The 25,551-nt window shown below is 35.9% G+C and overlaps 1 protein-coding gene across 2 annotated transcripts in view; it reads left to right on the top strand.

Annotated features, from left to right (window-relative positions):
- PARP8 (poly(ADP-ribose) polymerase family member 8) overlaps positions 1–25,551 on the top strand; it is a 184,009-nt gene that overhangs the window by 131,216 nt on the left and 27,242 nt on the right. For both annotated transcript variants that reach the window (XM_045438414.1, XM_045438423.1), the window contains 6 exons: positions 5,261–5,386; positions 5,912–6,476; positions 8,163–8,213; positions 8,316–8,411; positions 18,268–18,360; positions 25,262–25,387. In XM_045438414.1, coding sequence (XP_045294370.1) covers positions 5,261–5,386; positions 5,912–6,476; positions 8,163–8,213; positions 8,316–8,411; positions 18,268–18,360; positions 25,262–25,387 — 1,057 coding nt within the window. The remainder of the gene's footprint in view (positions 1–5,260; positions 5,387–5,911; positions 6,477–8,162; positions 8,214–8,315; positions 8,412–18,267; positions 18,361–25,261; positions 25,388–25,551) is intronic.

Genomic DNA, 25,551 nt, shown 5'->3' with positions numbered 1-25,551 from the left:
ATTGAGCAATGTTCCAAGAGAAAGTACTTTCAAAAACTTTATTTCATTGACTAAATAGGGAATTTATTGTGGTCATTTTACCTGACCATTACAGATGTAAAAGGAAGCTTATGTGGGGTAGGTATTAAGGGTTGTACATATTATAGAGCTCTAGAATCATCTAAGTTTTTATGAGTTTACATTGCTCAAATGTGAGTTATGTGTGGCTTACATGTGAAAGGAAATTAAGATAAGGGAGTATTCTTGCAAATTCTTGCAGATTCCTACTGTTAGGTTTAAATATGATCATATAAAAATTGGATAATAAACCCTTAACATTTTGAATCGTACATCTCTAAAACTAAATTCAACTTACAACATACGGTTAGCACATAGAATGTGATCTCTATAAGGACTTTTGAGTCCTTATAAAAAGAAATATAAGACTGAGGAATTTTCTCAGTTTCCTGGACGGGGATGAGGTATGCTTTTCCAGTGGAACTGGTTTTGTTTTTTCAGTTAGATTTTGTTTTCTGTGTTGAGCCAGTATCCTACAGGTCTTGGAGCTAATGAGCATGGAGCCTGCCCCTGTGTTACTCCATCCAAGTTGGCACATAATTTTATTCCCCCTCCTCTGATTTTCTTCCCTCTCACCCAATTTTCTTCCTGTTGTTAATTTTTTTTTCTATTTTGATGAATTTATTTTCATAGAGCAGTTTTAGGTTCACAGCAAAACTGAGGACAAGATACAGAGATTTTCCATATGCCTCCTGCCCCCACAGGTGCATAGCCTTTCTGCTATCAGGGTGTCCTAGTGGAGTGATACGTGTGTTACAGCTGATGAACCTGTATTGACACCTGATTATCCAAAGTCCATGTTCTTAACTTTATGCACTTTTGTTATGCACCTAACTTTTTTTTTTTTTTTTTTTTTTTAGTGAAATGTTGATCCAAATAAGACAAGAATTATAAAAATGCAGAATATATGACTTTCTGCTCCTTAATGATGTCTGAGTATATCTTTTGGGCTCAGAAAAAGAAGTGATGTGTAAATTCCAACTCTGAAAAATTAAGGAAAGCTATGTTCTATGTTTGCTGTTTAATCACTTTGTAGAATATGTAACATTTTATTAATATTTCCATCTAAGTGGTTAACATTTTAAAAAAGGTTACTCTGTGCATAAATTTTAGTTGTATGGACAGTTTAGTATATGGACTAGAACTTTTTTTTAATGATTCCTGATAAATTTTAATCTAACGTACTTTTCCTTCATTGTAAATAACTGAGTTTGACTGTGATCCCTTCTGGTCTAAAATTACATGATTTCAAAACATCTGAACCCATCTTCACCATAAAGTAAAAGAGGAAACTGAAATATGTTTTCCAGAAACATATAGCAAGTTAGGAAGGCAGATTCAAAATCTAGCCCCTTTCTCATTATTGCTCTGGTTTGTTCTCGGCAGATAAGGAACACATCAAACTTTTTCTGTGGTTCTTTATCTGGTTTGTTTCTGGCAACTAGACCAGCTTAACAATTGCAGCAGCAATGCTAATGCAATGCTTAATGTATGTCAGGCACTGTAGTAAGTACTTTACCTACATTAACTCACTTGATCTTCACCACAACCTTGTCCAGCAGGTACTGTCACTATCCACACTTCCTAGATAATGAAACCGAGACCCAGAGAGATTAAGCAAGGTACTTGTGTCACAGCAGTAGAGTCAGAGTTTGACATCGGATCAGTATTTTTGACCCATCCACTAATCTGGTTTTCATATATTCGTAGCTGTCCCTTCGCTTTATATTAGACTTGGGATATATTTTCAGCACAGAATGAATATAGGGAGAATGTGAAGGCATTAAAAGAGGGGCTCCTGGAAGAGGGGCGCTTGGGTGGCTCAGTTGGCTGATCTTCTGACTCTTGATTTCAGCTCAGGTTTTGATCCTAGGGTCGTGGGATCAAACCCAGTATCAGGCTCTGCTCTGATACTATACTATATCTAACAGATATACTACACTATATCTAAGAGATATAGTATAGTGATCAGCCTCATTAGAATCTCTATCATGCAAAGGCTAAGTGTAACAGAGACCATGGAAATAATTTTAAACTGTGTATGACTTTATACTGAATTTCCATTGATCAAACTTAAGTTGTTTTTAAAAGGAAAAAAAATGTTGCAAATCTTTAAATTTAAATACATACAAACATAAAATTAGGTTCAGATTCTTCATATGTTGAGTTTTCACTTAAAACAAAATTCAATTTATTTTTTTTTAAATTTTTATTTAATTTATTTTTTAAATTTACATCCAAGTTAGTTAGCATATAGTGCAACAATGATTTCAGGAGTCGATTCCTTAATGCCCCTTACCCATTTAGCCCATCTCCCCTCCCACAAACCCTCCAGTAACCCTCTGTTTGTTCTCCATATTTAAGAGTCTCTTGTATTTTTGTCACCCTCCCTGTTTTTATATTCTTTTTGCTTCCCTTCCCTTATGTTCATCTGTAAACCAAATTCAATTTATAACTGAGGTGCAAATCAAAATAAAGTGCTCAGATTTGGATTGTAAAATTAGTACGTTAATTTAATCTGATGCATGATACTGTTTTGCCGAAGTTGTTCTCACCACCACCGTCTGCATGTAGTGCGGGCTCCTTGAGTGCCTATTCCTTTTGAAATCAGCATGAAAAAAGCAACAGCGTTGCCCTTGTGCACTCTCTATGCTCTATTTGAACTACCTTGGAACTTTTGTTGATGTAGCTGACTATGACATCATCCTGTGTAATTGAGCTTTGAAGTCTTTTTCTCTTTTATTATCAGCCAGTGGCAACTGTAGCAGCTCTCCGTGGCGCCAGCATAATAGTAAACACAAACACCAGTGCCAGGACTAAAATCTCATGGCGGCTCTCCATTATGCGGAGGTGGTCCTTACACCAGACGTGCTCATGCGTACATTTTGCACTACCATTAACTTTAAACACAGCATTAACTTTCCCGTAGAACAGTTAATTCCCGCCTTTTGAATCCAAGAGCATCTAGGGATCTGGGTGTCCAAGTTTAAGAATTAACTCGTTTTAGATGTTGAAGTCACACTTTAGAAATGCTAATGTAATGTGAAAATTGGAACTTTAGCTACTGACTTGTTATATTTTTGTTCCAGTTAGTCTATCAAGTAAAAGAGAAACATGGACTAGGTTTCTTAGGGAATGGTACACAGGAATGGCAATTTCCCATACGAGGAAAAGAATCTGAATCTGCCTGGTACAGAGGGTGGGGTCACTGGGGATGGCAGGTTAGGTACAGGGAAAACCGAAGACCCTAATATTACTATTACGTTTAAATCTTGCTGAAATCTTGAGTGAAAAAAAAATCTTCAAAAATTAAGTGCAAAATAAAGATTTCCATTGGTCTGAACTCTAAGGTGAATTTACTGCAAATTTGGAATCCTGCATCATTGACTGCAGTTCTCTTCTTCCTCACTACCTCTGTGGCTTAGGAAGACCCCACCTTATTCCATAATGGCTGTTTCTTCTAAAGATCGGTGTAGGAAGTCTGAGGTTATACATTCTGATGATCTGAGTTAATTTGATAAAACCCAAAGGGTCTTGAGAAATTGTCTTAGTGCCAAGGGTCACACCTGTCCCTTTTGAGTGACTTGCTAACATGGGTCAGTCCATATTGGATCAGCTTTGCCACTCATTAACCAGGTGAAATTGGGCAGATTTCAACCATTTGGCTTATTTGTGAATAATAGCTACTACTTCTGGGGGCATTAAGAGTTAAAATAGAAAAATAATCTGTGTATAAATTACTCCTTGGTATATTATACGTGGTAAATATTGGTACCATTTTTTTGCTCCAAAAGCAATCTGTGTTAGAAATAACTGAGAGGAGGGGCGCCTGGGTGGCTCAGTCAGTTGAGCGTCCAACTTCGGCTCAGGTCATCATCTCAGGGTTTGTGAGTTCAAGCCCCGTGTCAAGCTCTGTGCTGACAGCTCAGGGCCTGGAGCCTGCTTTGGATTCTGCGTCTCCCTGTCTCTCTGCCCCTTTCCCACTCGTACTCTGTCTCTCAAAAATAAAGAAACACTAAAAAAAAAAAAAAAATAATAATAATAATAAAAACCCTGAGAGCTGAGAGGAACATAAAAAGTAGGCAATACTGAATTGACTTTTGAAAGAAAATCAAAATGTTTATTGTATACATGATGTTTAAAATATTATGTCTACTTTAGTATCAGCCTTAAGGGACCCTCCACTGTTTCCACCTGAAAGGTGAGATACCGAGAAGTTGTCGCAGCCTGGGAGCCTCAGAAAACAGTGCTGTGTCCACATCCACAATGGACGTTCCAGAATTCTTTGCCATAAAACAGTGATGTGCGGTGGTCTCAACTTAGAAAATACTGAGATCAGAGTTAGCAAATTCCTGCTTTGTGATAGTAACTAAAAGCTTTTAGAGACACACACATTTTTTTTTTAAACCACACTGTATTTAAAGGTGAATGGGCTGTGCTGAAAGATAAGATTTGCTGATTATGTATTTCTCCATAGAGACAGTTTTGCATGGTTTATTTTTACTTATGGTTTTTGCAGTTTCATTTTATTTCCCTTTTTATGAAGAAAATTGCATAAGCAAATCAAGTGAAAAGAAATTGACTTTACTTGTATCTTAATAGATAAAAGCATAATTACTATCAAACATTTTTTTAAGGCTGTGTTTCTGGCCAACAAAAGAATTGTGAATTTTCTTTTGGCTGAAGAACTTCAGCTAAAGTTGGTCCTAAAGGCTTTCATTCTAAATATCTCTCTCTCTCTCTCTCTCTCTCTTTGAGAGAGAGATAGAGGGTGGGGCAGAGAGAGAGAGAGGGAGAGAGAGAATCCCAAGCAGGCTCTGCACTCACAGTGCAGAGTCTGGTGCGGGGCTTGATCCCAAGAATCACGAGATCATGACCTGGGCCAAAATCAAGAATTGGATGCTTACCCGACCGAGCCGTCCAGGAACCCCTAAATTTCTTTAAAAGAACATCCTTTTATCATTTATGTTATTAATCCTATCACAGTAATTAATGAGTTATTAACCAAAATGGCAGTCAAATCATAGAAATTTTCTGTATAATGCTTTCCTACATTTGGAGACATCTTGTATGATTCTAAATTAGAATCTCACCAATTACTGTGCATTTATTTTCCTTTGAGAAATACATGCTGTACGTAATACAGAAATCTCGTATTAAATCACCTTGGAACTGTGATAACAGACTTACTTTGGATTGACAGAATCATGCAGACATTTGTTACACAGCAGTGGAAACAGAGCAAAGAAAAATCCAATTGCCTGCACAGTAAGAAGCTGTCTGACAAGAAGGTGAAGTCCCCCCTGCATTTATTTACTACCTTGCGCAGGTAGGTAACAGATGACTTCACCATGGTCTTAACTGAATTCTGGGCGTGTGATGCTCCATGATTATTGTACTTCAAGCATTCTTTGTATAGCTGTGGCATCTGTTTATTTTCTGTGTGACTTCAGAGAATAGACTGTTACATCCGTTCCATCAAAAACATATATTCATTTCTACATTTAGAGTTTTTGTTCTCTTAACGTGAGTTAAATATACTAAAATGGCATTCTTCGTTTTCTAGTCACACAGAGTTTTCTGTACCAAAATTGCTTCTGTATAGAGCTCTGAGATAGATAGGAGGGGGAAAAAAAATGCTGATAATCTTGCTTTGCTTTCCAGGAAAAAATATAATTCAGTTCGGTCCATGTGATCCCTCTACGCATACTGTTGGTTTCAGTTTGAGCTGGATGGGCTGTATTTAAAGCAAGGCGGTGTTGTAGCAGAGTTGAGGTGATAAAGCCTCACAGGTCTTTTCCATGGTGGTTTTACTCGTGATTTGCCCTGTATTAATTGTTGTCCAATTTTGAAGGTCGCCAAGTTATCCTCCCCCTGGTTGTGGTAAAAGCAAATCCAAGCTGAAATCTGAGCAAGATGGAATCTCCAAAACACATAAGCTGCTGCGGAGGACTTGTTCCAGTACCGTCAAGGCTGACGACGTGTGCTCCAGCAAGTCGCACAGGACCTTTGGTCGCTCCCTGTCCAGCGACCCCAGGGCTGAGCAGGCGGTGACGACAATTAAGTCGCACAAACTCTTGAACCGGCCCTGCCCTGCAGCTGGCAAGCAAGAGGACTGCCTGGCGCTGAAGTCGCATAAACTGTTGACTCGGTCTTGTTCTGGAGATCCGCGATGCGAGCACAACGCCAACCTGAAGCCCCACAAACTGTTGAGCAGGTCTTACTCCAGTAATCTCAGAATGGAAGAGTTGTATGGACTGAAAAACCACAAATTGCTCAGCAAGTCTTACTCCAGCGCTCCCAAGTCATCCAAGACGGAGCTTTTCAAGGAACCTAACGCAGAGGGCAGGAGGCTCTCTCTTACCTCAGGGCTTATTGGTATCTTAACACCCTCTTCGTCGTCATCTTCCCAGCCTGCTGTGCGTAAATACTTTCATCTTGAGTTCGTAAACGTTAGCTAGGGTGCAGGAGAGATTTTTGTTTTTGTAAGATCTGGTAGAGGAAAGAAGATGTTTTGTCGTTCTTTTTTTTTTTTAATTTTCTCCTTTTCCTTTTTGGAAATCATTTGGCATACCAGACACGTGCAACTGGTGCTGGAATGTTCGTTTTGATTCTGAAAAAATAAATGTAGCTGTTGATTTAAGGTCTAGTCCCAATTCCTATTATGGTCATGAATGCTGCTAAAAATGGAAGGAAGCCCATTGGATCCACAAAGCCTATCCTTTTAAGCAAACATAGCATTTTAATGTTTTATCAAGTAGGTTTATCTGTTCTCTCGTTTTCTTACGTAAGTGATGGAGGACAGAGTTTGACTAATAATTAAATTCAGAGTAGTGTCCTTCCTGTTATATATAACATATAACATATTATATAATTATATAATATATAATAGTATATAATATATTTATATTTAAATTATTTGTATATAAGTAAATTTACATATATATAAATATTATAGGGATATAAATATATATATTAGGAAAACTTCACCCGTGAATCGTAACTTCTAAAGAAAAGAAACACTTGCATCCGTATCCCAGAGCTTCACTTAAAACTGCTCTCAGTGTCTGCTTTATAAAACTGAAGTCACTTTATCCTGAAGTTTTTCTGGGAGAGATGGGGCCAGAAGGTAACTGTATTAACACTTAAGCCCTTTGGTGTGGAATTTATTGGGAGTCAGTCTTACACGAAATTTACCTCTAGAGTGATCAACATTACAGCTGATTTCAGATAAAGAAACAAATCTATTTTATGTATATTAATTACATAACATAGTTGATTAAAAATGTTTTCTTTTAGTAAACATGTGTGTATGTTGGGGCAAGGGTATATCTAACTCTTAACCCTTAATATGGATACAGCTAGCCATAGATGAAATTGAAAACAAATGAGATACGTTTTCAGAAAGTTGTGCTGCTCTCATATAGATTTATTTCTAAAATTACACTGTAAATGATACCGTAAAATTATATTTGTGTTAAGAAAATGTATTTAAGTATGCTGATAATTTTAGGTGGACATCCTTAAAAGCCCATTTCTTAACAGAAGTAGACAGTAAGGGCATATAGAAAATAATGTCAGAGTGGTGCATACTAGAAAGTTTCTTCCCATGGTAGTTTCACCTAAGAAAGAGAATTTCACATATTCTGTAAAAGAAAATGTCTTCCTGTCTTCCTATATGATTAAGCCTAATACAGTACAATAGTTTAATGTTGTACCCCTTCAGCAACTGTCTAATTTTTCCTTGGAAGAATAATTCTCATTGTAAAATGAGATTAAAGTAGTCTAAATGAGGAGGTGGGAGCATTTGACGATGAGTACCAGAGGAAACGAGCTTTTGTGTACATTTAAAAATACCATTTTTACTAGAGATCAGAAATTAAGAATACTATTCATTTAGCTTAGACAAGACTTGCAGTAGTAATGGCAGAAAGTATATTATAATAAAGAAATCCTAAAGTCTTGATGCCGTACTCACTGATTTAATTCCTGTAACAGGTGATCTTAGATAACACTTGTATTCACTGTTGCAAAAAGTCGAAGGCGTAATTTATATATCCTCCAAGTTAAAGAATTATTTTCTTCTTTTACTTTTCTTTTTGTAGCCAAATGGTGCCAAATGCATTCCAATACGAGATCGCGGCTTCCTAGTGCAGGTAGGAGCCAAGCCATCCATTGCAGAAATATTTTAGCTTTTGATGGGTTTCCAAATTATTTATGAACTTGACTTCATTATTTCTCTTTATTGTTTTATCCAGACAATTGAGTTTGCTGAGCAGCGGATCCCTGTATTGAATGAATACTGTGTGGTTTGTGATGAGCCACACGTGTTTCAAAATGGCCCCATGCTTAGGGTAAGTTCTCGTTGATAGAATACCATTGTTGATACAGAATATAAATGAAAAAAAGTTGAGACATAAAAATAAATAAGTAAATAACTTTATTTATAGCAAATGCTCTCCTACTGAGGAAATTATTTAATACACATAATGGTATAATTTTGAACAAGTGAATCACTATTTCTGAAGGAGTCTGTGAAAGAGCAAGTAGTTTCATGTTAGTAAAATATTTCTTACTGTATTTCTTATATGCGCCTACCTATCATCTTTCTTTCCTTCCATCTATTTTTTATCCATCTGTATCTTTATTAATATCAATAGAGATAGATCTAGATGGATAGAGAGATACATATAGATACAGGTGTATGTATACAGGTGTATATATACAGGGGTAAGTTTGAAAACAGTGTTTCTTCAAACCACACAATTTAAGATGCTTGAAGGGTAGAGGTTAGAAGAGGTATGCAGTAGTATGTATAGAGTCAGAATAAAGATTTCAAGAAATGCCAGATCACTGACACATTTGGGGTGTTATTGAAGGAGTATAGAAATAAGAATCAATGTGTGTGTGTGCATTTTGGGAGGAATTATCCAATCTCAAGTGTTGTTTTTTTTTTTTTTTTTTGCAATTTTTAAATTGAGATAAAATCATATAACATGCAATTCACTATTTTAATGTATACAGTTCAGTAGGTTTTGGTGTGTTCACATGTGTTGTGCAGCTATTACCACTGTCTAATTCCAGAACATTCCATTCCCCCCCCCACAAAAGAAATCCATAACTGTTACCCGTCACTCCCAATTTTTTTACTCCCCTCCTCCCCTGACAACTGTTAAACTATTTTCTGTTTCTATGAATTTGCCTCCTCTGGACATTTCATATAAATGGAACCATACATTATGTGGCCTTTTGTTTTTGTCTTCTTTCACTTAATATAATGCTTTCAAGATTCATCCATGTAGTGTGTATCAATACTGTATTACTTTTTATGGTGTAATAATTTTACATTGTATGGATGTATGACATTTAATGGATATCATGAAATGATCTTTTCATTATTTCATGGAATTGCTGGGATATCTGTTAATTCTGACTGTTTGAGGGACTGCCAAACTATTTTTGACAGTGGCTATACCATTTGTATTTCCACCAGCGGTATAAGGTGGCTCCAGTTTCTCCACATCTTCTCCAGCACTTTCGATTCTCCTTTTTAATCCCCCCTAATAGCCATCCTAGTGTGCGTGAAGTGGTATCTCGTTGTGGTTTGGATTTGCGCTTTCCCTAATGACTAGTGATTTTGAGCATCTTTTCTTGTGCTTATTGGCCATTTATACATCTTTTTGGAGAAATGTCTGTTTTTATCTGTCGCCCATTTTTAATTGGACTATTTCTTTTTTGTTGTTGTTTTTAGAGTTCTTTTTTATTTTTAAAGTTTATTGATTTATTTTGAGAGAGAGAGAGCATGCACTCATTCAGGAGAGGAGCAGAGAGAGAGAGGGAGAGAGAGAATCAATCCCAAGCGAGCTCCATGCTCTGCGTGAAGCCTGACGCAGGGCTCAATCCCATGACCGTGAGATCATGACCAGAGCTGAAATCCAGAGTCAGAATTCAACCAACTGAGCCATCCAGGCGCTTTAAGAGTTCTTTATATATTCTGAATACTAGATTTTTGTTAGATATGTGATTTGAAGATATTTTCTCCTATTTTATGGGTTTCCTTTTAACTTTCTTGATAGTGTCCTGTGACACACAAAAATTTTTAATTTTTATGTAGTCCATATTTATCAATTGAACTGTTGCCTAATTCCTTTCAAATGTTTTATAGTTTCTATCTTACAGTTAAGTCATTGATCCTGTTTGAGTTAATTTTTGTGTATCGTGAGATTGGATTTTAACTTCATGCTTTTGTATGTAGTATCCAATTGCCTCCACACGGTTTGTGGAAAAGACCTTCTTTCGTCATTGAATGATATTGACACCCTTGTGAAAATCATTTCACTGTAGATGTATTGGTCTCTTGTTGGACTCTTAATTTTATTCCACTGACTTGTATGTGTGTCCTTGCACCTGTACTACACTATCTTGTTTACTGTAGCTTTGCATTAAGTTTGTCAGCAAGAAGTACGAGTCCTCCAACTTTGTATTTCTTTTATAAGATTGGATTTCACTATTTGGAGTCTCTTGCATTTCTGTATGAATTCTAAGGTCAGCTTGTCCATCTCTGCCAAAAAAGGCAGTTGGAATGGCTTTGCACTGGCTCTGTAGGTCAATTTGGGAAGTATTCCTGAGTTAACAAAAATTGTAACCCTTCCAGTCCATAAGGAACACAGGAAATTTTTCCATTTATTTAAATTATACCCTATTTTGTAGTTTTCAGTGTTCGGGTCTCGCACAACCTTGGATAAGTTTATTTTTAAGTTAGTTCATTCTTTGTGATGCTCTTGTCACTTCTCATCAACATTGTGCTAGAGGTTATAGCCAGGGCGGTTAGGTAAGCAAAATTATTCGAAGGTATCCAGGCTGTAAAGGAAAAACGAAAATGATCTTTGTTTGCGGATGACATGAGCGCTGTGTGCTAGGCACTGTGTGTACATATTTTGCATATTGCTTCCTTATTTGATTTTCACAGAACTCTTGTGGTTTGTGTATTTTTGTGCTCATGGTACAAATAAGGGGATTAAGATTGAAGGAGGTTAAGCAGTTTGTTCAGCATCACTCAGCAAGTATGGGTAAAAGCTGGACTTTGAACCTGCTTCTGCCTCATTTCAAAACTGCATCATAAATGCTTATTGAAAACTTCCTAAGTATAAGGCACCATGCTAGATTCTGCTGTACTTTTTAAGAGAAATTTGTCCTGTTCTTGGGAATATGTTTGAAAAGACAAATTACAAAGCGTAGAAAGAGACAATTCTATTAGAACTTGTTTGCATTTCAAGATTTAGACTCTAAAAAAACATAGAATAGCCATTTATGATCATAATCATCTGTCAAATTGTATGATATATTTGTTTTATTTTACTTGTTTATGGGAAACCTATATAAAAAGTTTTTCTTGCTACTCATACACTATTTTTTTATCAGTTAGCTTTTCTCTCGAAGAGATACAATGTTATTCTGAAACCTAAATTAACTAAATTAGCATTTGTTTATTAAATATTTGTGCAAGTTTGTTATTTTTGTGTGATACATGGAAATGTGTAGTTACAATGAAAATAAGGAGAATGCTTTGGTCACGTTAGTTTATCCCATTCAGGAGGTCCATTTATACTTTTTTAATGTTCCTCTGTGGATCCTGGTCTATTACTTGATCTAGGGCAATGCAATCTTCACTCCAGAAGATAATAGTAATGTTATTAATGGCACATGCTTTTGAGTGCTTTTTATGTGATCGTGTGTTGAACGTGTTTTACATGGATTATTTAATTGAATCCTCATCATAACCCTATGAGGTGGGTATTATTATTACCCCTGCTTCACAGATGAAGAAACCAGTAATTTATTTAATATCAACACTGCTGGTAAGCAATATACACAAGATTCGAGCCCTGGGACAATGGCACCAAGCCATGGTTCTTAACCATAATGCTATTCTTGACTCACGTATTTGAACTGACTACTTTTACATCCTGGACATTTACTACATATTTCACTGGGAGTTTGCTCTTTACGGTTCAGTTAATGGCAGCTCATTCCTATAGTAAGTGATAGAAATATCCTAATTGCTATTGGTATTTTCTGCACCTTGCTCCCAGTTTTGTTTTACCTATTTTATTCTGCACCAGTGAAGTTGGCTGTTTCTTTGTAGAAGTGGAAGGGCTTTTGTAAATAACGATGTTTTCTAAATAAGTATAGCTAGCTATCAGCTGGTTTTCTTTTGCTGTGATTCAGACTGATACTAAGGAAATCAGAAAACTTACTTGGGTTTTTAAAATAGTTAGATAAATGACAGATGAAATCAGGTCAGGAAATGAAAGTCAAAGGAATATCTGATCTTCAAAGGAAGAGAAGTAAACAGAAAGAACTGCCTCTTGATTGTTTGAAAACAGATGTTGAACCTCAATCAGGCATACTCATTTATTCTGTATCTTTCTTATATTTACACTGCAGTATGTTCTACTGTAATTTTAATAGAAATGTGTAAAATTATTACAAATAAAATTTCTTATGGGGTATAAATTATTAAAATGACTCATCGACCATTTATTCAGCTTAAAGGACGTATTACAAGCTGCAGTGGCTCCCAGAGATGTAAAGAGGATAAGTTATATCCCATTTGGTGATGAAACAGGTTAGATAAAACTCAGGCTTCCGTAGAATTCTGTGCCTAATGTTCATTATGTTTGTTAGACTTTTCTCTTTCCGAAGCCAAACGGTGTCTTATATTTTTTCTCTTTTCTCTAAGCATGATTATTTATCAGATTATATAAGTCCTCTTTTACTACTATTCCCCAGAAGTCCTAACATTTCGGTCACTACTTGTACTATTCTGTCACTTTACTCAGAGGTCAGGTAAGCATGTCATACCTTCTGCAACACAGGTAACTACACTGTTTACTTATTTAGAAATACCACAAGGCTCCACTTAACGCTTTTGTTCACGAAGGTTATAAATATCACTCCCAGGCATGAGACCTGACTTGTAATACTTTGAATCTGCTTAAAATTCATATTAACATCACAAGGACTGTCTAGTCCTAGATTTTCCTGGGTTTTTCCATTTGACAATGCAGATTGGATTATGATCAGAAAACCCAACCCAAACCAAATCATTGGTTCTCTACATTTTGAAATCAATTAGAATGTTAATGCAGCAAACTGGGAGATGCTTTACAATGCTTTAAAAACACTTCATCAAGAGTTTTTGGAAAATGCGAAAACAAGAACTTACTGCCAGACTCACCAGTGTTTTATCAGCCTCTAACTTTCCAGTGCCCTTGTCTTTTTGTTATACTCACTCTGAACACCATGAATCAGTGCAACTGTTGGTCTTTGAACCCTGCATAAGGGCTGCTGAACCTGGTGGGAGAAAACCACGTACGTGGTTGTGTGGGTTAGTGTCCCTACAGTTAGAAGTTTTTATCACTGGTACTTGGCAATCATTCTGTGTGTCCCTGCTACTAGACTTTCCCATTTCCCTGATCAACATGGGATGTGAAAAGTAGGATCTCATTCTCTTCTCCTGTCATGTGAAAACGTTCCACATTGCTTGCTCTGGATGGACTGATTAGGCCCGAGATCCTGCTTCATTATTCAAGAACAACGCCCAATCCTATTAAAGCAAAGTCAGCTGATAAACCCGACAATCTGTATTTTTGTGTATCCAGCCTTGCTGTGGACCTTAGACAAATGTTTGTAGCTTAAGGTCTTATTTTCAGAATGAATGAAAAAGCACATCCCGTTCCCTCCTCACCCCATCCTCCCATCCCCTGCTCCATGTCTCAGAAATAAGATTTCAAGTTTTGAAATACAACCTAAGATAAATAACAATTATACCAAAAAAGCCCTTTAATTCAGAAATATGATTTTTTTTAACATCCAAATTGAGTAGAAGAAATTGATTTTAAAGCTCAAACAACAACTTAAGTTATATGAGACAGTGGAGAAGCTTAAACATGCATGGGCCTATCTTACTATAAATCTGTCTTGATCTCTGTGGGATCCCTGTCTTTCTTAATGGACAGTACCTCCCCCCCAGCCCCCCACCCCGCCTTGGAATGTGTCTCTCTTCCAAACCATGAAAAGAACCTGAAGCATAAACTATAAAGTCAGAAATACAAAGAGCTGAAGGCTTGTAGGTTTTGAGTTTCCAGTAGATATTCTTCATTATTCTCATATGTGTTCAATACTAGTTTTTTAATTTTGAATTTTTATTTGCGCTGCTCATTTCTTTTTTAGCAAGAACAGTTTTAACAATAAGTTAAAGGTTTGGATAAACTATGGATATAAAAATAAAAACACTACTTCATAATAAGCCTCAATGAAAATTTTCATTAAAAACCTATTTTTGTACACACACTGGGTTACAACACACAGAAGACACGGCTTATCCAAGTTCCCTAATGCTGTTAATAGTGAAACAGCTCTGTATACCTCAGGGGGAGTTTCTGAACCTTATCTTACTTGGTTCTCTTTCTCGGTCCTCTGCTCTACTTGATGTGCTAGGTGTGATTTTTTTTTTTTTTTTTAAATCCCCGTTTACAGATAGGAACACTGAACTGTGCACATGTGCCTCAACTGGAATGGTAACCAGTTTCTGGTTACTGTTCTGTATATTGGGCTTACATGAAAAACTTTGTTTAAACAGAAAGAGGATGGCAAAAAAGGGGTTTGAAAACCACTCACCAACACCATGCCAAGTATAAATACGTAGCTAGATTCTCTTGAGGTTTATCATTTCTATTTTCAGTGGGAAGTGATTTAAATTCATTGAAAACACAAAGTTTCTTCAATGCAGTTAGGTTCTAAAATATTCTTTAGGGCTTAACCATTCTTGAAATATGTTTTCACTGCTCACATTTAAATTGTTTGGATTCAAACAAAATTTAAAATGTATGTTAAAAACTTCTAAAATAAATCTCAGGGACACATAAAGTTCTCCATGTGTTTAAATGGTGCGTAATGAATATTATATTGCAAAAAAAATTATGTATGTGCAATGGCAAGAAGGACTTGGCATGGTTTTATAGTTTAAATTATAAGAACTAACTGCTGGAGGGCAATATAATAACATGAAGAATAGGCAATATTTTGCAAATGGAAACTTATTGATTGTAAACTCAAAAATAAACTCATAAATGTACACATTTGGTTATGTTTAGGCTTATACACTTTGTATTAAAGTGTATGTGTAGTAATAGCTATTAAATGATCATGTTCTATTTTTTTAAATATATTTTTGTAAATTGGGGGGCTTATTTATTTATTCATTCATTCATTCATTCATTCATTCATTCATTTAAGTAATCTCTAAACTCAGTGTGGGGCTTGAACGCACAACTTCGAGATCAAGAGTTGCATCCTCTACCGACTGAGACAGCCAGGTGCCCCAACTATGTTCTATTTTTAATTAATGCTAGAGTTTTTTGTATAAATAGTATAGTAATAGAATTTGTTGGGGGCAGGGGATTAGCTGAGAGTCAGCTAACGTGAAAGATCGCTAATCCACTATATAAATCTTATGTTTCAATAGGGAAGAATGATTTGGTTTCTCTTTCTTGAATAAGATATCCTTTCTGTGAGCAAGGAGATGTCTAATCTTGATTTACTTAATATGACTTGAGAACTTTCTTTTAGGGTGCTATGTTGTGTTGACATTTTGAATTTCTCAAATAAAATGTGGATAAACATGGGAGAAGGGAAAGTCAAAGGCTTACAAAACCTAGTTTGTAAATGTTTATCTCAAAATGAAACTGATTTATGTATCAAATACTGTCTTGAACTTTCTAGTAAAATGAGCAATAAATACAGAAGTGTTAGTTTAACAATTCACTTGTATTTACTTAGGTCAGTGTTAACCTATATATATGTTAATCGCCATATTACTACCTCTATATTTGCCATTTTACAAAAAGGGAAGATCAAAGTATTTTTGTAAGACTATAATGTGCAGTTTTAATTTTTTAGTATGGTAGCAAAATTTCTTTTTTCCCCCCAGATCTTCTAGGGTACCTGATTTCCTTCTTCAGGAAACAGGATATTCCTATAAATCAGCTTTATACATTTTAATCAAAAAGATGCAAGAAAGGAAAAGAAGTGTCCATAAAGTAATCAAGCCATAGCTTTATCATTAGGATTGTAGGTTTATTATTTAAAGTAATGGGCCCATTGGTAAGTCCACGTGATTAGGAGATTTGGATATAATCATGTCTGGGAGGGGGATGAAAAGGAAATGCAAAGGAAAACATTGAAATGTTTATATGCTACCCAAGATAAAAAAAAAAAATAAGAGATCAGGGGTGGAACTGGTGAAAATTATTTGAGACACAAACCAGGGTGGCGCATGAATATCTAGGATTGGGGACAGAGTGGGCTGATAGAGATATGTAACAATAACTGTTATATTTTTTCCTTAAGTCTTTGAAATTTTTCCTAAGTTAAAATTATAAAAATTTATCCATCCAATCTAATATAGGACGAAGTATTTTCTTTCGACTTTATTTCTGTTGTTTCAAGCAATAATCAGGTACTGAAAAAGGTAGTTTCTTTTGTTTTAAAACATTTCCTGGAATCTGTGTGTGAATACACATGTACATGCATGCATACATACATACATACATACATACATACATATTTGGATGATCACAAAGTAAGTGTAATTGATTACCAAAAGTTCAAACGACAGAATAAAGCCAATTGTTACTCATATACACTAAATAAGCTTTATCCTATTTTTAGCTTTGGGATTGATGGATTTTATTCATAAAAATGTATGGTTATTTGACAAGAGTAGTATTAAAAACACCATCTGTGTCCCTGTCTACTTCCTCAGAGAACCCTGTTGGGTAGCTGTTACATGAATAAATTCCTAGGGCTCTTTATGATTGCCACAGTTTTATCTTCCCCCTGGACCCTCGGTGGTATACTGTTCCACTATACTCAAACGTCAGTATAGTGCTTGGCACTACACTAAATGTACAATCAGTAGTTTCTGTTACTGTTTCGGACCATATCATGCTCCTAGAAAGTGAAGAGAAGAAACAATCCAATGTCTCTGGGAAAAATTGAGTGTGAGACATACATACACATAGATAAACACACAAAAAAATAGAAGATAAAAAATAGGATGAACACTTAGGTAAACAAAAAATTGCAGAAATTGAACAGTCTGCTCTAAGTATATCCATCTATGTATAGCAGTGTGTATATAGCTTGAGTATGGATGAAGAACTTTCTCCAATTAATTTGCTCTCATAGGTAGTTTTTCCTGCTGTTTCTGAAATGTAATCAAACTGCACTTTTAAGGAGGACGAAGGAAATATATCAGTTCCTTTTTCCCTAAAATTCTTTGGGGAACGTCAACCAGAAAAGTTTGTGATTGGTCATGCTTATGTACACAAAGCCACCACTTGGGCCCTTTTTGAATATACAGGGTGGACCACAAAGGACCATACTTCCCACTGGATAAGCACTAGCCCAAGTGGTCCTCAGAAATGAGTGAGCTTAGAAGCAGTGGCACTAACAAATGCCTTTTGTCTGCTAGGCAGCGGCACCATGGATTGTATCGTTAGGCTTCATCAGCTACCTAATGCAATGTAACTCGGGAGATAAGATAAATCAAACAGATGACACTATATTAGATTTGAAAGATGAGAACTTTTCCAAAGCAATTGCAGAGTGTATATTTCAGTGCTGTTGACTTCAGGAGGTTATTGAAGTCACAAGTCTTTGCACCAAAACCAATCTTTCAAGAGCTGGGTAACAAGTAAGCAGAGTCATGCTTATTTCTTCCAAAGAAAACTACCTAGGGAAAAGTGGAATTCTTCTCTGTATATTTGTTTTACCTAGCTGTTCGGTTTAACCTCATTTTTTTAGGATATCACCAGCTTAGGTGTCTGCCTTTTTTTATACATCTCAGATACAAATGTGTATTAAGCAGGAGAGATGTATTTTCCATCTACTGCTAAAAAGTTCTGAGTGCAAGTGCCTACAACTATTTGAAATGGATTTCTTATATTGGTGACTCTGTATCACTAGGTGATTATTTACCAATTGTTACCTAAATTTAGAAATGTATTAAACCAAGTCGTAGGATTCCTTTCTTTTTAACATTCTGAAACTTTTGCATTATTTATTACATGGAATGCCATAAATTTAATTTAGGAATTGGGCAATGGAAAACAGTGGTGTAACTCATTCCCCTTTCTTTTGTAGCCCACTGTGTGTGAACGAGAGCTTTGTGTATTTGCTTTTCAAACCCTGGGAGTAATGAATGAAGCTGCTGATGAGATAGCAACTGGAGCTCAGGTAGTAACACGCAATACTAATTATTCCTTACTCTGATTTGAAAAACTTGTTCTGACCTACTAGTTTCCTTCAGTCTTTTGGACAAATATTTGATAGTTTGACGTTAGATTAAAAAACAACCCGCATTTGATTTTTTTTTTAATAGATAGAAACTCAATTTTGCTATCTTTATCTAGTGAGTGTTTTGTCATTTTGCCATTGCCAAGGGAAGAAATTAAACCCACATTCTGTTGTTTAAAAAATAATTGTGATTCTTTCACGGTGAAGTTGAAATATCGAAACACTTGCACATGTATTCTGTAAAATTTATTTGTAAAGTTATGGTACCATAAAATGGAATCTAATTTATTCCAGAAACTTAGGTGAAAAGATAAAGGGCAGAACATATGAGAAAAAGCATCCAATTTTACAATAGCAGTGTTTACGACATAGGAAGGCAAATAAATATAAAAAAACAAATGAAACAACTTGGAAGTAGAGAAGCATTCCATGTTTCCAGAAGGAAAAAAATATTATAAAGATGATAGAATTTACTTGTTGCAATTCTGTCAAAATTTCAATTGATTTTTAAAATTTATTCATGGAACCTAACTTTCTAATAAATCTATAAGAAAAAAAAGTCAGACAAAACATAAAAAAATTATGAATGTTAATTAAGGGAGGCTAGACCAAGCACATACAAAAACATATTATGCAATCTTATATTTAAAAAAAAAATACAGTACTGGCAAAGAATAGAATGTCAAATGATCCCCAAAACAGATCTTGTTAAAAATATACTTAATATACTTTAAAGAAGGCATCATATAAAGTTGTAAAGTAAAAATGATTTATTAAGTGGGAACAAATGGCCTGCAGTGTGGGGTGGGGGGAACAGATTAGCTCTTTACACTGTTGGTAAAAACAAATTCCCAATGGCCTAAAGAGTTTTGTTTGAAAATACCGTATACATACTAGAGGAGAGTAAACAGTGTGCCAGGTTTATTCGTTTATGCAGTTTCAGGAAGGCATAAAGGAAAACACCAGCATCGAGTCCATACATATTTTACGTTTCCTACTTGAAAGAACAGTGAACATTAAGAGATAATTATGAAAAAGTTTATTTTCCCTCAAACATAAATGTATAAAAGCACATAAAAAGAGAAAACCATGAAGATCATAATGGATTATTAGAGGAAATGAACGCACGATTCACAAATATGGACCTATAGTTAGTAAAGAAACATAAGAAAATATTCAGCTGTATTTGAAATCAACAGGAAACTAAATGTGAAAAGAATTGCCAATCTGTCATTTTTAAAATTTGCGAAGATGAGTGGGAACAAATGATCACATAACGGACATTCTTTCAACAAGTATTGAATGCCTGCTATGTAACAGGCATTGCACCAGATGGAGGCACAACAGTAAATGTGGATAGCGCAGGCCCCATGGATTTATGTACATTCTGTTAACCTGATTATTTCACTGATTAACTAAAACTGAGATATATCCACCTGAAGAAATATTAAGGAAAACAGTTGTGATGTAATGAGTTACAAATGAGAAATAAAAATACAGCCAGTATAACAGTGATTGTATGTCATGTGGCAAAAAAGATTCCATGATTAAATTTCAGAAATACAGATTGATATTGCCCCTACACCCAAAATGCACATATTTGCATATTAAAGGCTCTCAGAAAAACCGAAACTAAGAAAATGAGTAGCCACTACTTTAAGGGTTTCTTGAATGTGTCTGACCATGTGGCTCTTTTGTTTTCTTTCCTTATTATTTTTTTTTAATGTGAAAGTTTTTCTTACCAACTGGAACTAATATTGCTCAAAGAAAAGATAGTTTACTATATGCTATTTATAGCTAGGTAAAGATGATTAAGCTTTACACAGGTGTGTGTGTGTTTGTGAATATACATACATGTATTTTACATGAATAGTGTGTGTGCATGTGTGTGTATTTATATACGTATGTATATAATAGGTATATGTATGTATGTATGTATATAAAATTATTTGAGTGGTAAAATTAACATTTGTGCATTTTAGTGGATGTAAATTTTCCCTCAGACAATTTGAAAAGGGAAGGATTTAAAGCCTGGAAATAAGAAATAATGGATTAGAAAGAAAATTAACATCATGCTAACAAGTAGGCTAGGCTGATAAAATATTAGATTAGGTACTTTCTCCCCCTTATTATACATACATCTCAAAAAATAATGTTGTTTAAAGAGAGATTAATTTTGGGTTATACATGATAGTTATAAAACACAATTACTCGGCCGTATCGACTTAGTGGTTCTACTCCAAAGTGGAATACTCTTTTCACTACTTTAAAGCAAGTACCCAATATTCTGTTTATAATTCCAAAGATTAGGTGGAAACAGATTCTCTTTCTAGTATATCTCAGTAGTCCTGCTGCATCAGTTGACGCCTACATTTTAAGTGGTTCTATGAGGCTGCAAGAACATTCCTTAGGGGGACACTGAAGGAGGCTATCCTGGAACAAGTGTGTTTCAGCAGCTAGGATTCCAAACACTCAAATACTGTTTCAACAAAAACAGCTCCATTTTGTGTGTGTGTGTTGGGCTCTCATATAAATGATTAAGAAAAAAGGAATCCATACTGAAATGTTTGAAGGCCATCGATCTTCAATTTTCAATACACCTCTTTTACAGAATACATTATATATCCATAGGCCACTCCTGTACATGCCTTTCTTGCTCACCTGGACTTGAACTTTCTCATTTGCAAGTGCTCCTAGGCCGCCTTTACCTGCGGGGGAGGGTGCAGAGTCTTGCTCTGCCGGCTGGGTTGTATGTAATGGCCTGTGGCAGCATGTGATTCTGTAAGCCCACAGACCTTTGTTCACTCAACAAATGGCCTAATTCCCATTGCCTGAATTCTGTATTTGTCTATCCTAAGTATCTTAGCCTCCAGATTGCCTCTTCAATTATATTATTTGGGCTAAGAGGAAAGATGTGTGTAACCTGATGGCTACGCCACTCACCATATGTGCTGAGGTCCTATTAAGAATCTCTCATTTTAAATGCTGAGAGTGGGGAAATACATGATTTGTGGTAGAAGAAATCATAGTCATTTGTTAATGTTTATTTTTTAAAGTAGACACTTTCCTTCATTGAAAAATTAACACATGCAGATGAATACAAATCCAGTGTTATACAAACCTTTCCTTGTTCAAAAATTCTGAATGCTAACTTCTGCAACAGATAAATCATAAAATTACAGTGGTTTAGGATGATAGACATTTTTATTTCTGGCTTACGCTGCTGCCCAATTAGAATGCTTGTTAGGCAGCTTTCTGTGTGATGATTGAGGGAACTGGACCGTCTGCTCTGCTGTCTAAAGTACCTGTCCGATAGTAGAGTGGAGAGAAAAGTTGAGAAGGTGCACCTGTTGCTTCTTCAGCTCCACCCCTTCCTGCTGCCAGTCCATTGATTGAGGTGATTGAAGCTAGTCATACAGCCTGACCTGGACAAAAGGGGCAGAAATGTCCCACGCAGAGCAACTGCCCCCAGTCAATAGCTCTATACCCAGGAAGCCAGGAGTAGGAGGCTTTGGTAGACCGCATGTGATTTTGCAATGGTAGTTATGCTATTTCTTTGAAGTTAGCTTAGGACGTATATTAACAGAAATAATTCTAATTAAATTCTCTACCCCGACATCCATTATTTCATTAGAGTTTGCTTGACTCCACTGGTGAAATTATTGGCAAAAGAATGCATATAATTTTTGGTAGTTTTGATTGTTTTGAAGCTTTCAGCACAAGATGTTTAATAAATATTTGATTGAAAGAAGGAACATTGTTCAGGTTATTAATTACTGTATCTGTTTGTATCTTTATTCTTGTGGTAAAAAACACATAACATAAAATTTACTATCATAACCATTTTTTAAGCATACAGTTCAGTAGTGTTAAGTATATTCAACTTGTTGTGAAACCGATTTCCATAACTTTTTCATCTTGCAGAACTCGAAACTATATCCATTAAAACAACTCCCCTTACGTAAACCCCCTTCGTCCAACTCTGGTAACCATCATTCTACTTTCTGTTTCTATGAGTTTGACTACTTTAAATACCTCATAAGTGGATCTTAAAATATTTGTCTTTTTGTAGTTTCACTTAACATAATATCCTCAAGGTTCACCCATGCTGTAGTATGTGACAGAATTTTCTTCTTTTAGGCTGAATAATATTTCCTGTATGTATATTCCACATTTTGTTTATACATTCAACTGTCAATGGACATTTTGGTTGCTTCCACCTCTTGGCTATTATGAATAATAGAATAATGCTGTGAGCATGCATATGCAAATGTGTTTAAAATCCTTCTTTGAATTATTTTAGAAATATATCCAGAAGTGGGATTGTCACTGCCAGCAGGATCATATGGAAGTTCTGTTATTAACTTCTTGAGAGGCCTCCATACTCTTTTCCATAGTGGCTGCACCATTTTATAATTCCATCAGCAGCACACAAAGACTCCAATTTCTTCATGTGCTTAACACTTATTATTTTCTGGGTTGGTTTGTTTGTTTGTTTGTTTGTTTGTTTGATAGTAGCCATCCTAATGGTTGTGAGGTGATATCTCATTATGGTTTTGATTTGCATTTTTCTGATGATGAGTGATGTTGAGCATTTTTTCATATGCTTGTTGGCCATCTGTATGTCTTCTTTAATGAAACGTCTATCTGGGTTTTTTCCTATTTTTAAATTATGTGATTTCTTATTGAGTTGTAAGAACTCTTTATATATTCTGGATATTAACGCCCTTTCGGATATCTTATTTGCAAATATTTTCTCCCATCCTATGCCGTTTCACTCTATTGATTGTGTCCTTTGATGCACCAAAGTTTTTAAGTTAGATGCACACCCACTTGTCTGTATTTGCTTTTGTTGTCAATCCAAGTAATCGTTGCCAAGTTCAATGTCATGAAGCTTATCTCCTATGTTTTCTTGTGGGAATTTTATAGTTTAAGGTCTTAGGTTTAGGTCTTTATTACATTTCGAGTTAATTTTTATGTATGGTATAAGGGTCCACTCCAGTTTTTTGTGGATGTAGTTTTCCCACCATCATTGTAGAAAAAAGTACCCTTTTCCATTGAGTGGTCTTAGTACCCTTGTCAAAGATCATTTGACCCTATATGCAAAGGGCGTGTACTTTTATAAAGCTTCAGTTGCAGACCGTGTCACGTAATTCTCGAAAATTTTTATAAGACAGTGCCAATTCCCTCTCCACTGCCAGAGTTTCAGAAGAGGCTATTTTATTTTACTGATTATTTTTTTTCAGGAGTTTTATTTGTTTTTCTTTTATTGGGAGACCAGATAATGCTGAAAACAATTTGTATCTGGGTTAAAGTGCATCTCTCTGGGGTAGAAGGAATGTGAGTGTGGGTATGGAAGACAAAAAGGATTTTATTATGTCTTTATTATATCTATTGCTTGGAAATCCTATATATACACACACCTATCAATAGAATAGTGTGTTAAAAACATACTAATGGTTTCAGTCCTACTGTTCTCTGAGTGAGTCTTGTGGGTATGTATGTCTATGTACTTTGAGAAGTATTACTAATAGATCATAGACCCAATGGAATGGTTTGAGTGTTGCTAATTATTTTAGGTCCCTGGCATTTCTGGATGCTGTGATTGGGTGGCTGTGTTTTGTGAGTATACACACAACAGAGTGAGCCCTGCTATTGTTAGGTCACAGTGCTCCTTTCATTAACCACAAGAATTCTACTCTTCTCTTTGTGTGCATTTTTAAAATGCCTGTTTAAAAACTTTCTCGAAGTATTTTTTCTCTATAAAGATTAAGCCCATTGCTTTCCTTATGATGTCCCTGTCTTCACACTGGCACACTGTCTCCATTTAGACGGTATTTGTTTTCTTAATTCCGTTGCCAGAGCTTATTGCTTTGGGGACTGGAGAGGGGTCCTTGCCCTTAACTGTTAAATAACACTGCCTCTTAGTAAATTGTGTGAAAAGGCCATAGAAGAACATAGGAATAAAACCATCATATTTAGCATACGAAGGTCATTAAATGGCCTGAGGCAAAGAGCTGGAAGAAGTAAGATGAGGTCAGGAGCTTCACTGTTCTTAGAGCATGTCAGACTCATTTCCTGCATCTGCAGTTTCCATCACCCGGAACGGTTTCTCCCCAGAGTTCCGTCTCCCTCTCTATCTTTATTCTAGTCTCTGTTGAAACATCACACCTTCCTAGCCACTCAGAAACAGCACCCTCTATTGCCTTAGTCTCTAATGCCTGCTTAATTTTTACAGCATTCAACATGACCAGAAATGTATTTAAACATGTATTTGTTTAACTGATTTGTTTTATTATGCATCTTCTCCATTAGAGTGTAAATTCCACGAGAGAAAGGACCTGTCTGTCTTGTGCACAGAGCCTAGAACAATGTTAGAGCATAATATGTGTTCATGACAAAGGGATATTAGGACGTAATTGGGAGCAACTTATTTTATTTTATTTTATTTAAATGTTTATTTATTTATTTTGAGAGAGAAGGATAGAGCAGGGGAGAGGCAGAGAGACAGAGAAGGAGAGAGAATCCCAAGCTAACAGCACAGAACCCATTGTGGGGCTCAGTCCCACAAACCATGAGATCATGACCTGAGCTGAAATCAAGAGTCGGGTGCTCAACAGATGGAGCCATCCAGGCACTCCAACACATGTCAGCTATTTTAAGTTAGTGGTCAAGTTTGTTCAAACTTGATCTGAAGCCATAAGTTACAGATCTGAGAAGTTGATAGCAGTGCTGAGGCTTTACTGATTAACTTATGCTAGGTACCATGACAGGAAGAAACAATGGCAGAGCACTTGATGAAACCCAAAGGATGGTAACTATCTTATGTATGTATTTCAAGGTGGTAGATCTACTAGTGTCCATGTGTAGGTCTGCATTGGAATCTCCTAGAAAAGTTGTCATTTTCGAGCCATATCCTTCTGTGGTAGATCCTAACGATCCTCAGATGCTGGCCTTCAACCCCAGGGTGAGTACTTACCCTCGCGCGCCCCTCCCATTTCCGGTAACAGCAGCTGAAATTCTAATCTCCTTAGCTTTCCTCTTTCTATCTAAATCCCTCCCTTGGCAGGCACATCCCTGACCTGCTGTGGACTCTGGATCCATTTAGCAAATACGGTTCTTCTAACACAA

Source organism: Leopardus geoffroyi, chromosome A1 (assembly GCF_018350155.1).
Source record: "Leopardus geoffroyi isolate Oge1 chromosome A1, O.geoffroyi_Oge1_pat1.0, whole genome shotgun sequence".
Taxonomy (NCBI): domain Eukaryota; kingdom Metazoa; phylum Chordata; class Mammalia; order Carnivora; family Felidae; genus Leopardus; species Leopardus geoffroyi.
The sequence above is the reverse complement of the archived record's forward strand: the minus strand, read 5'-3'. Positions and strand labels throughout refer to the sequence as shown.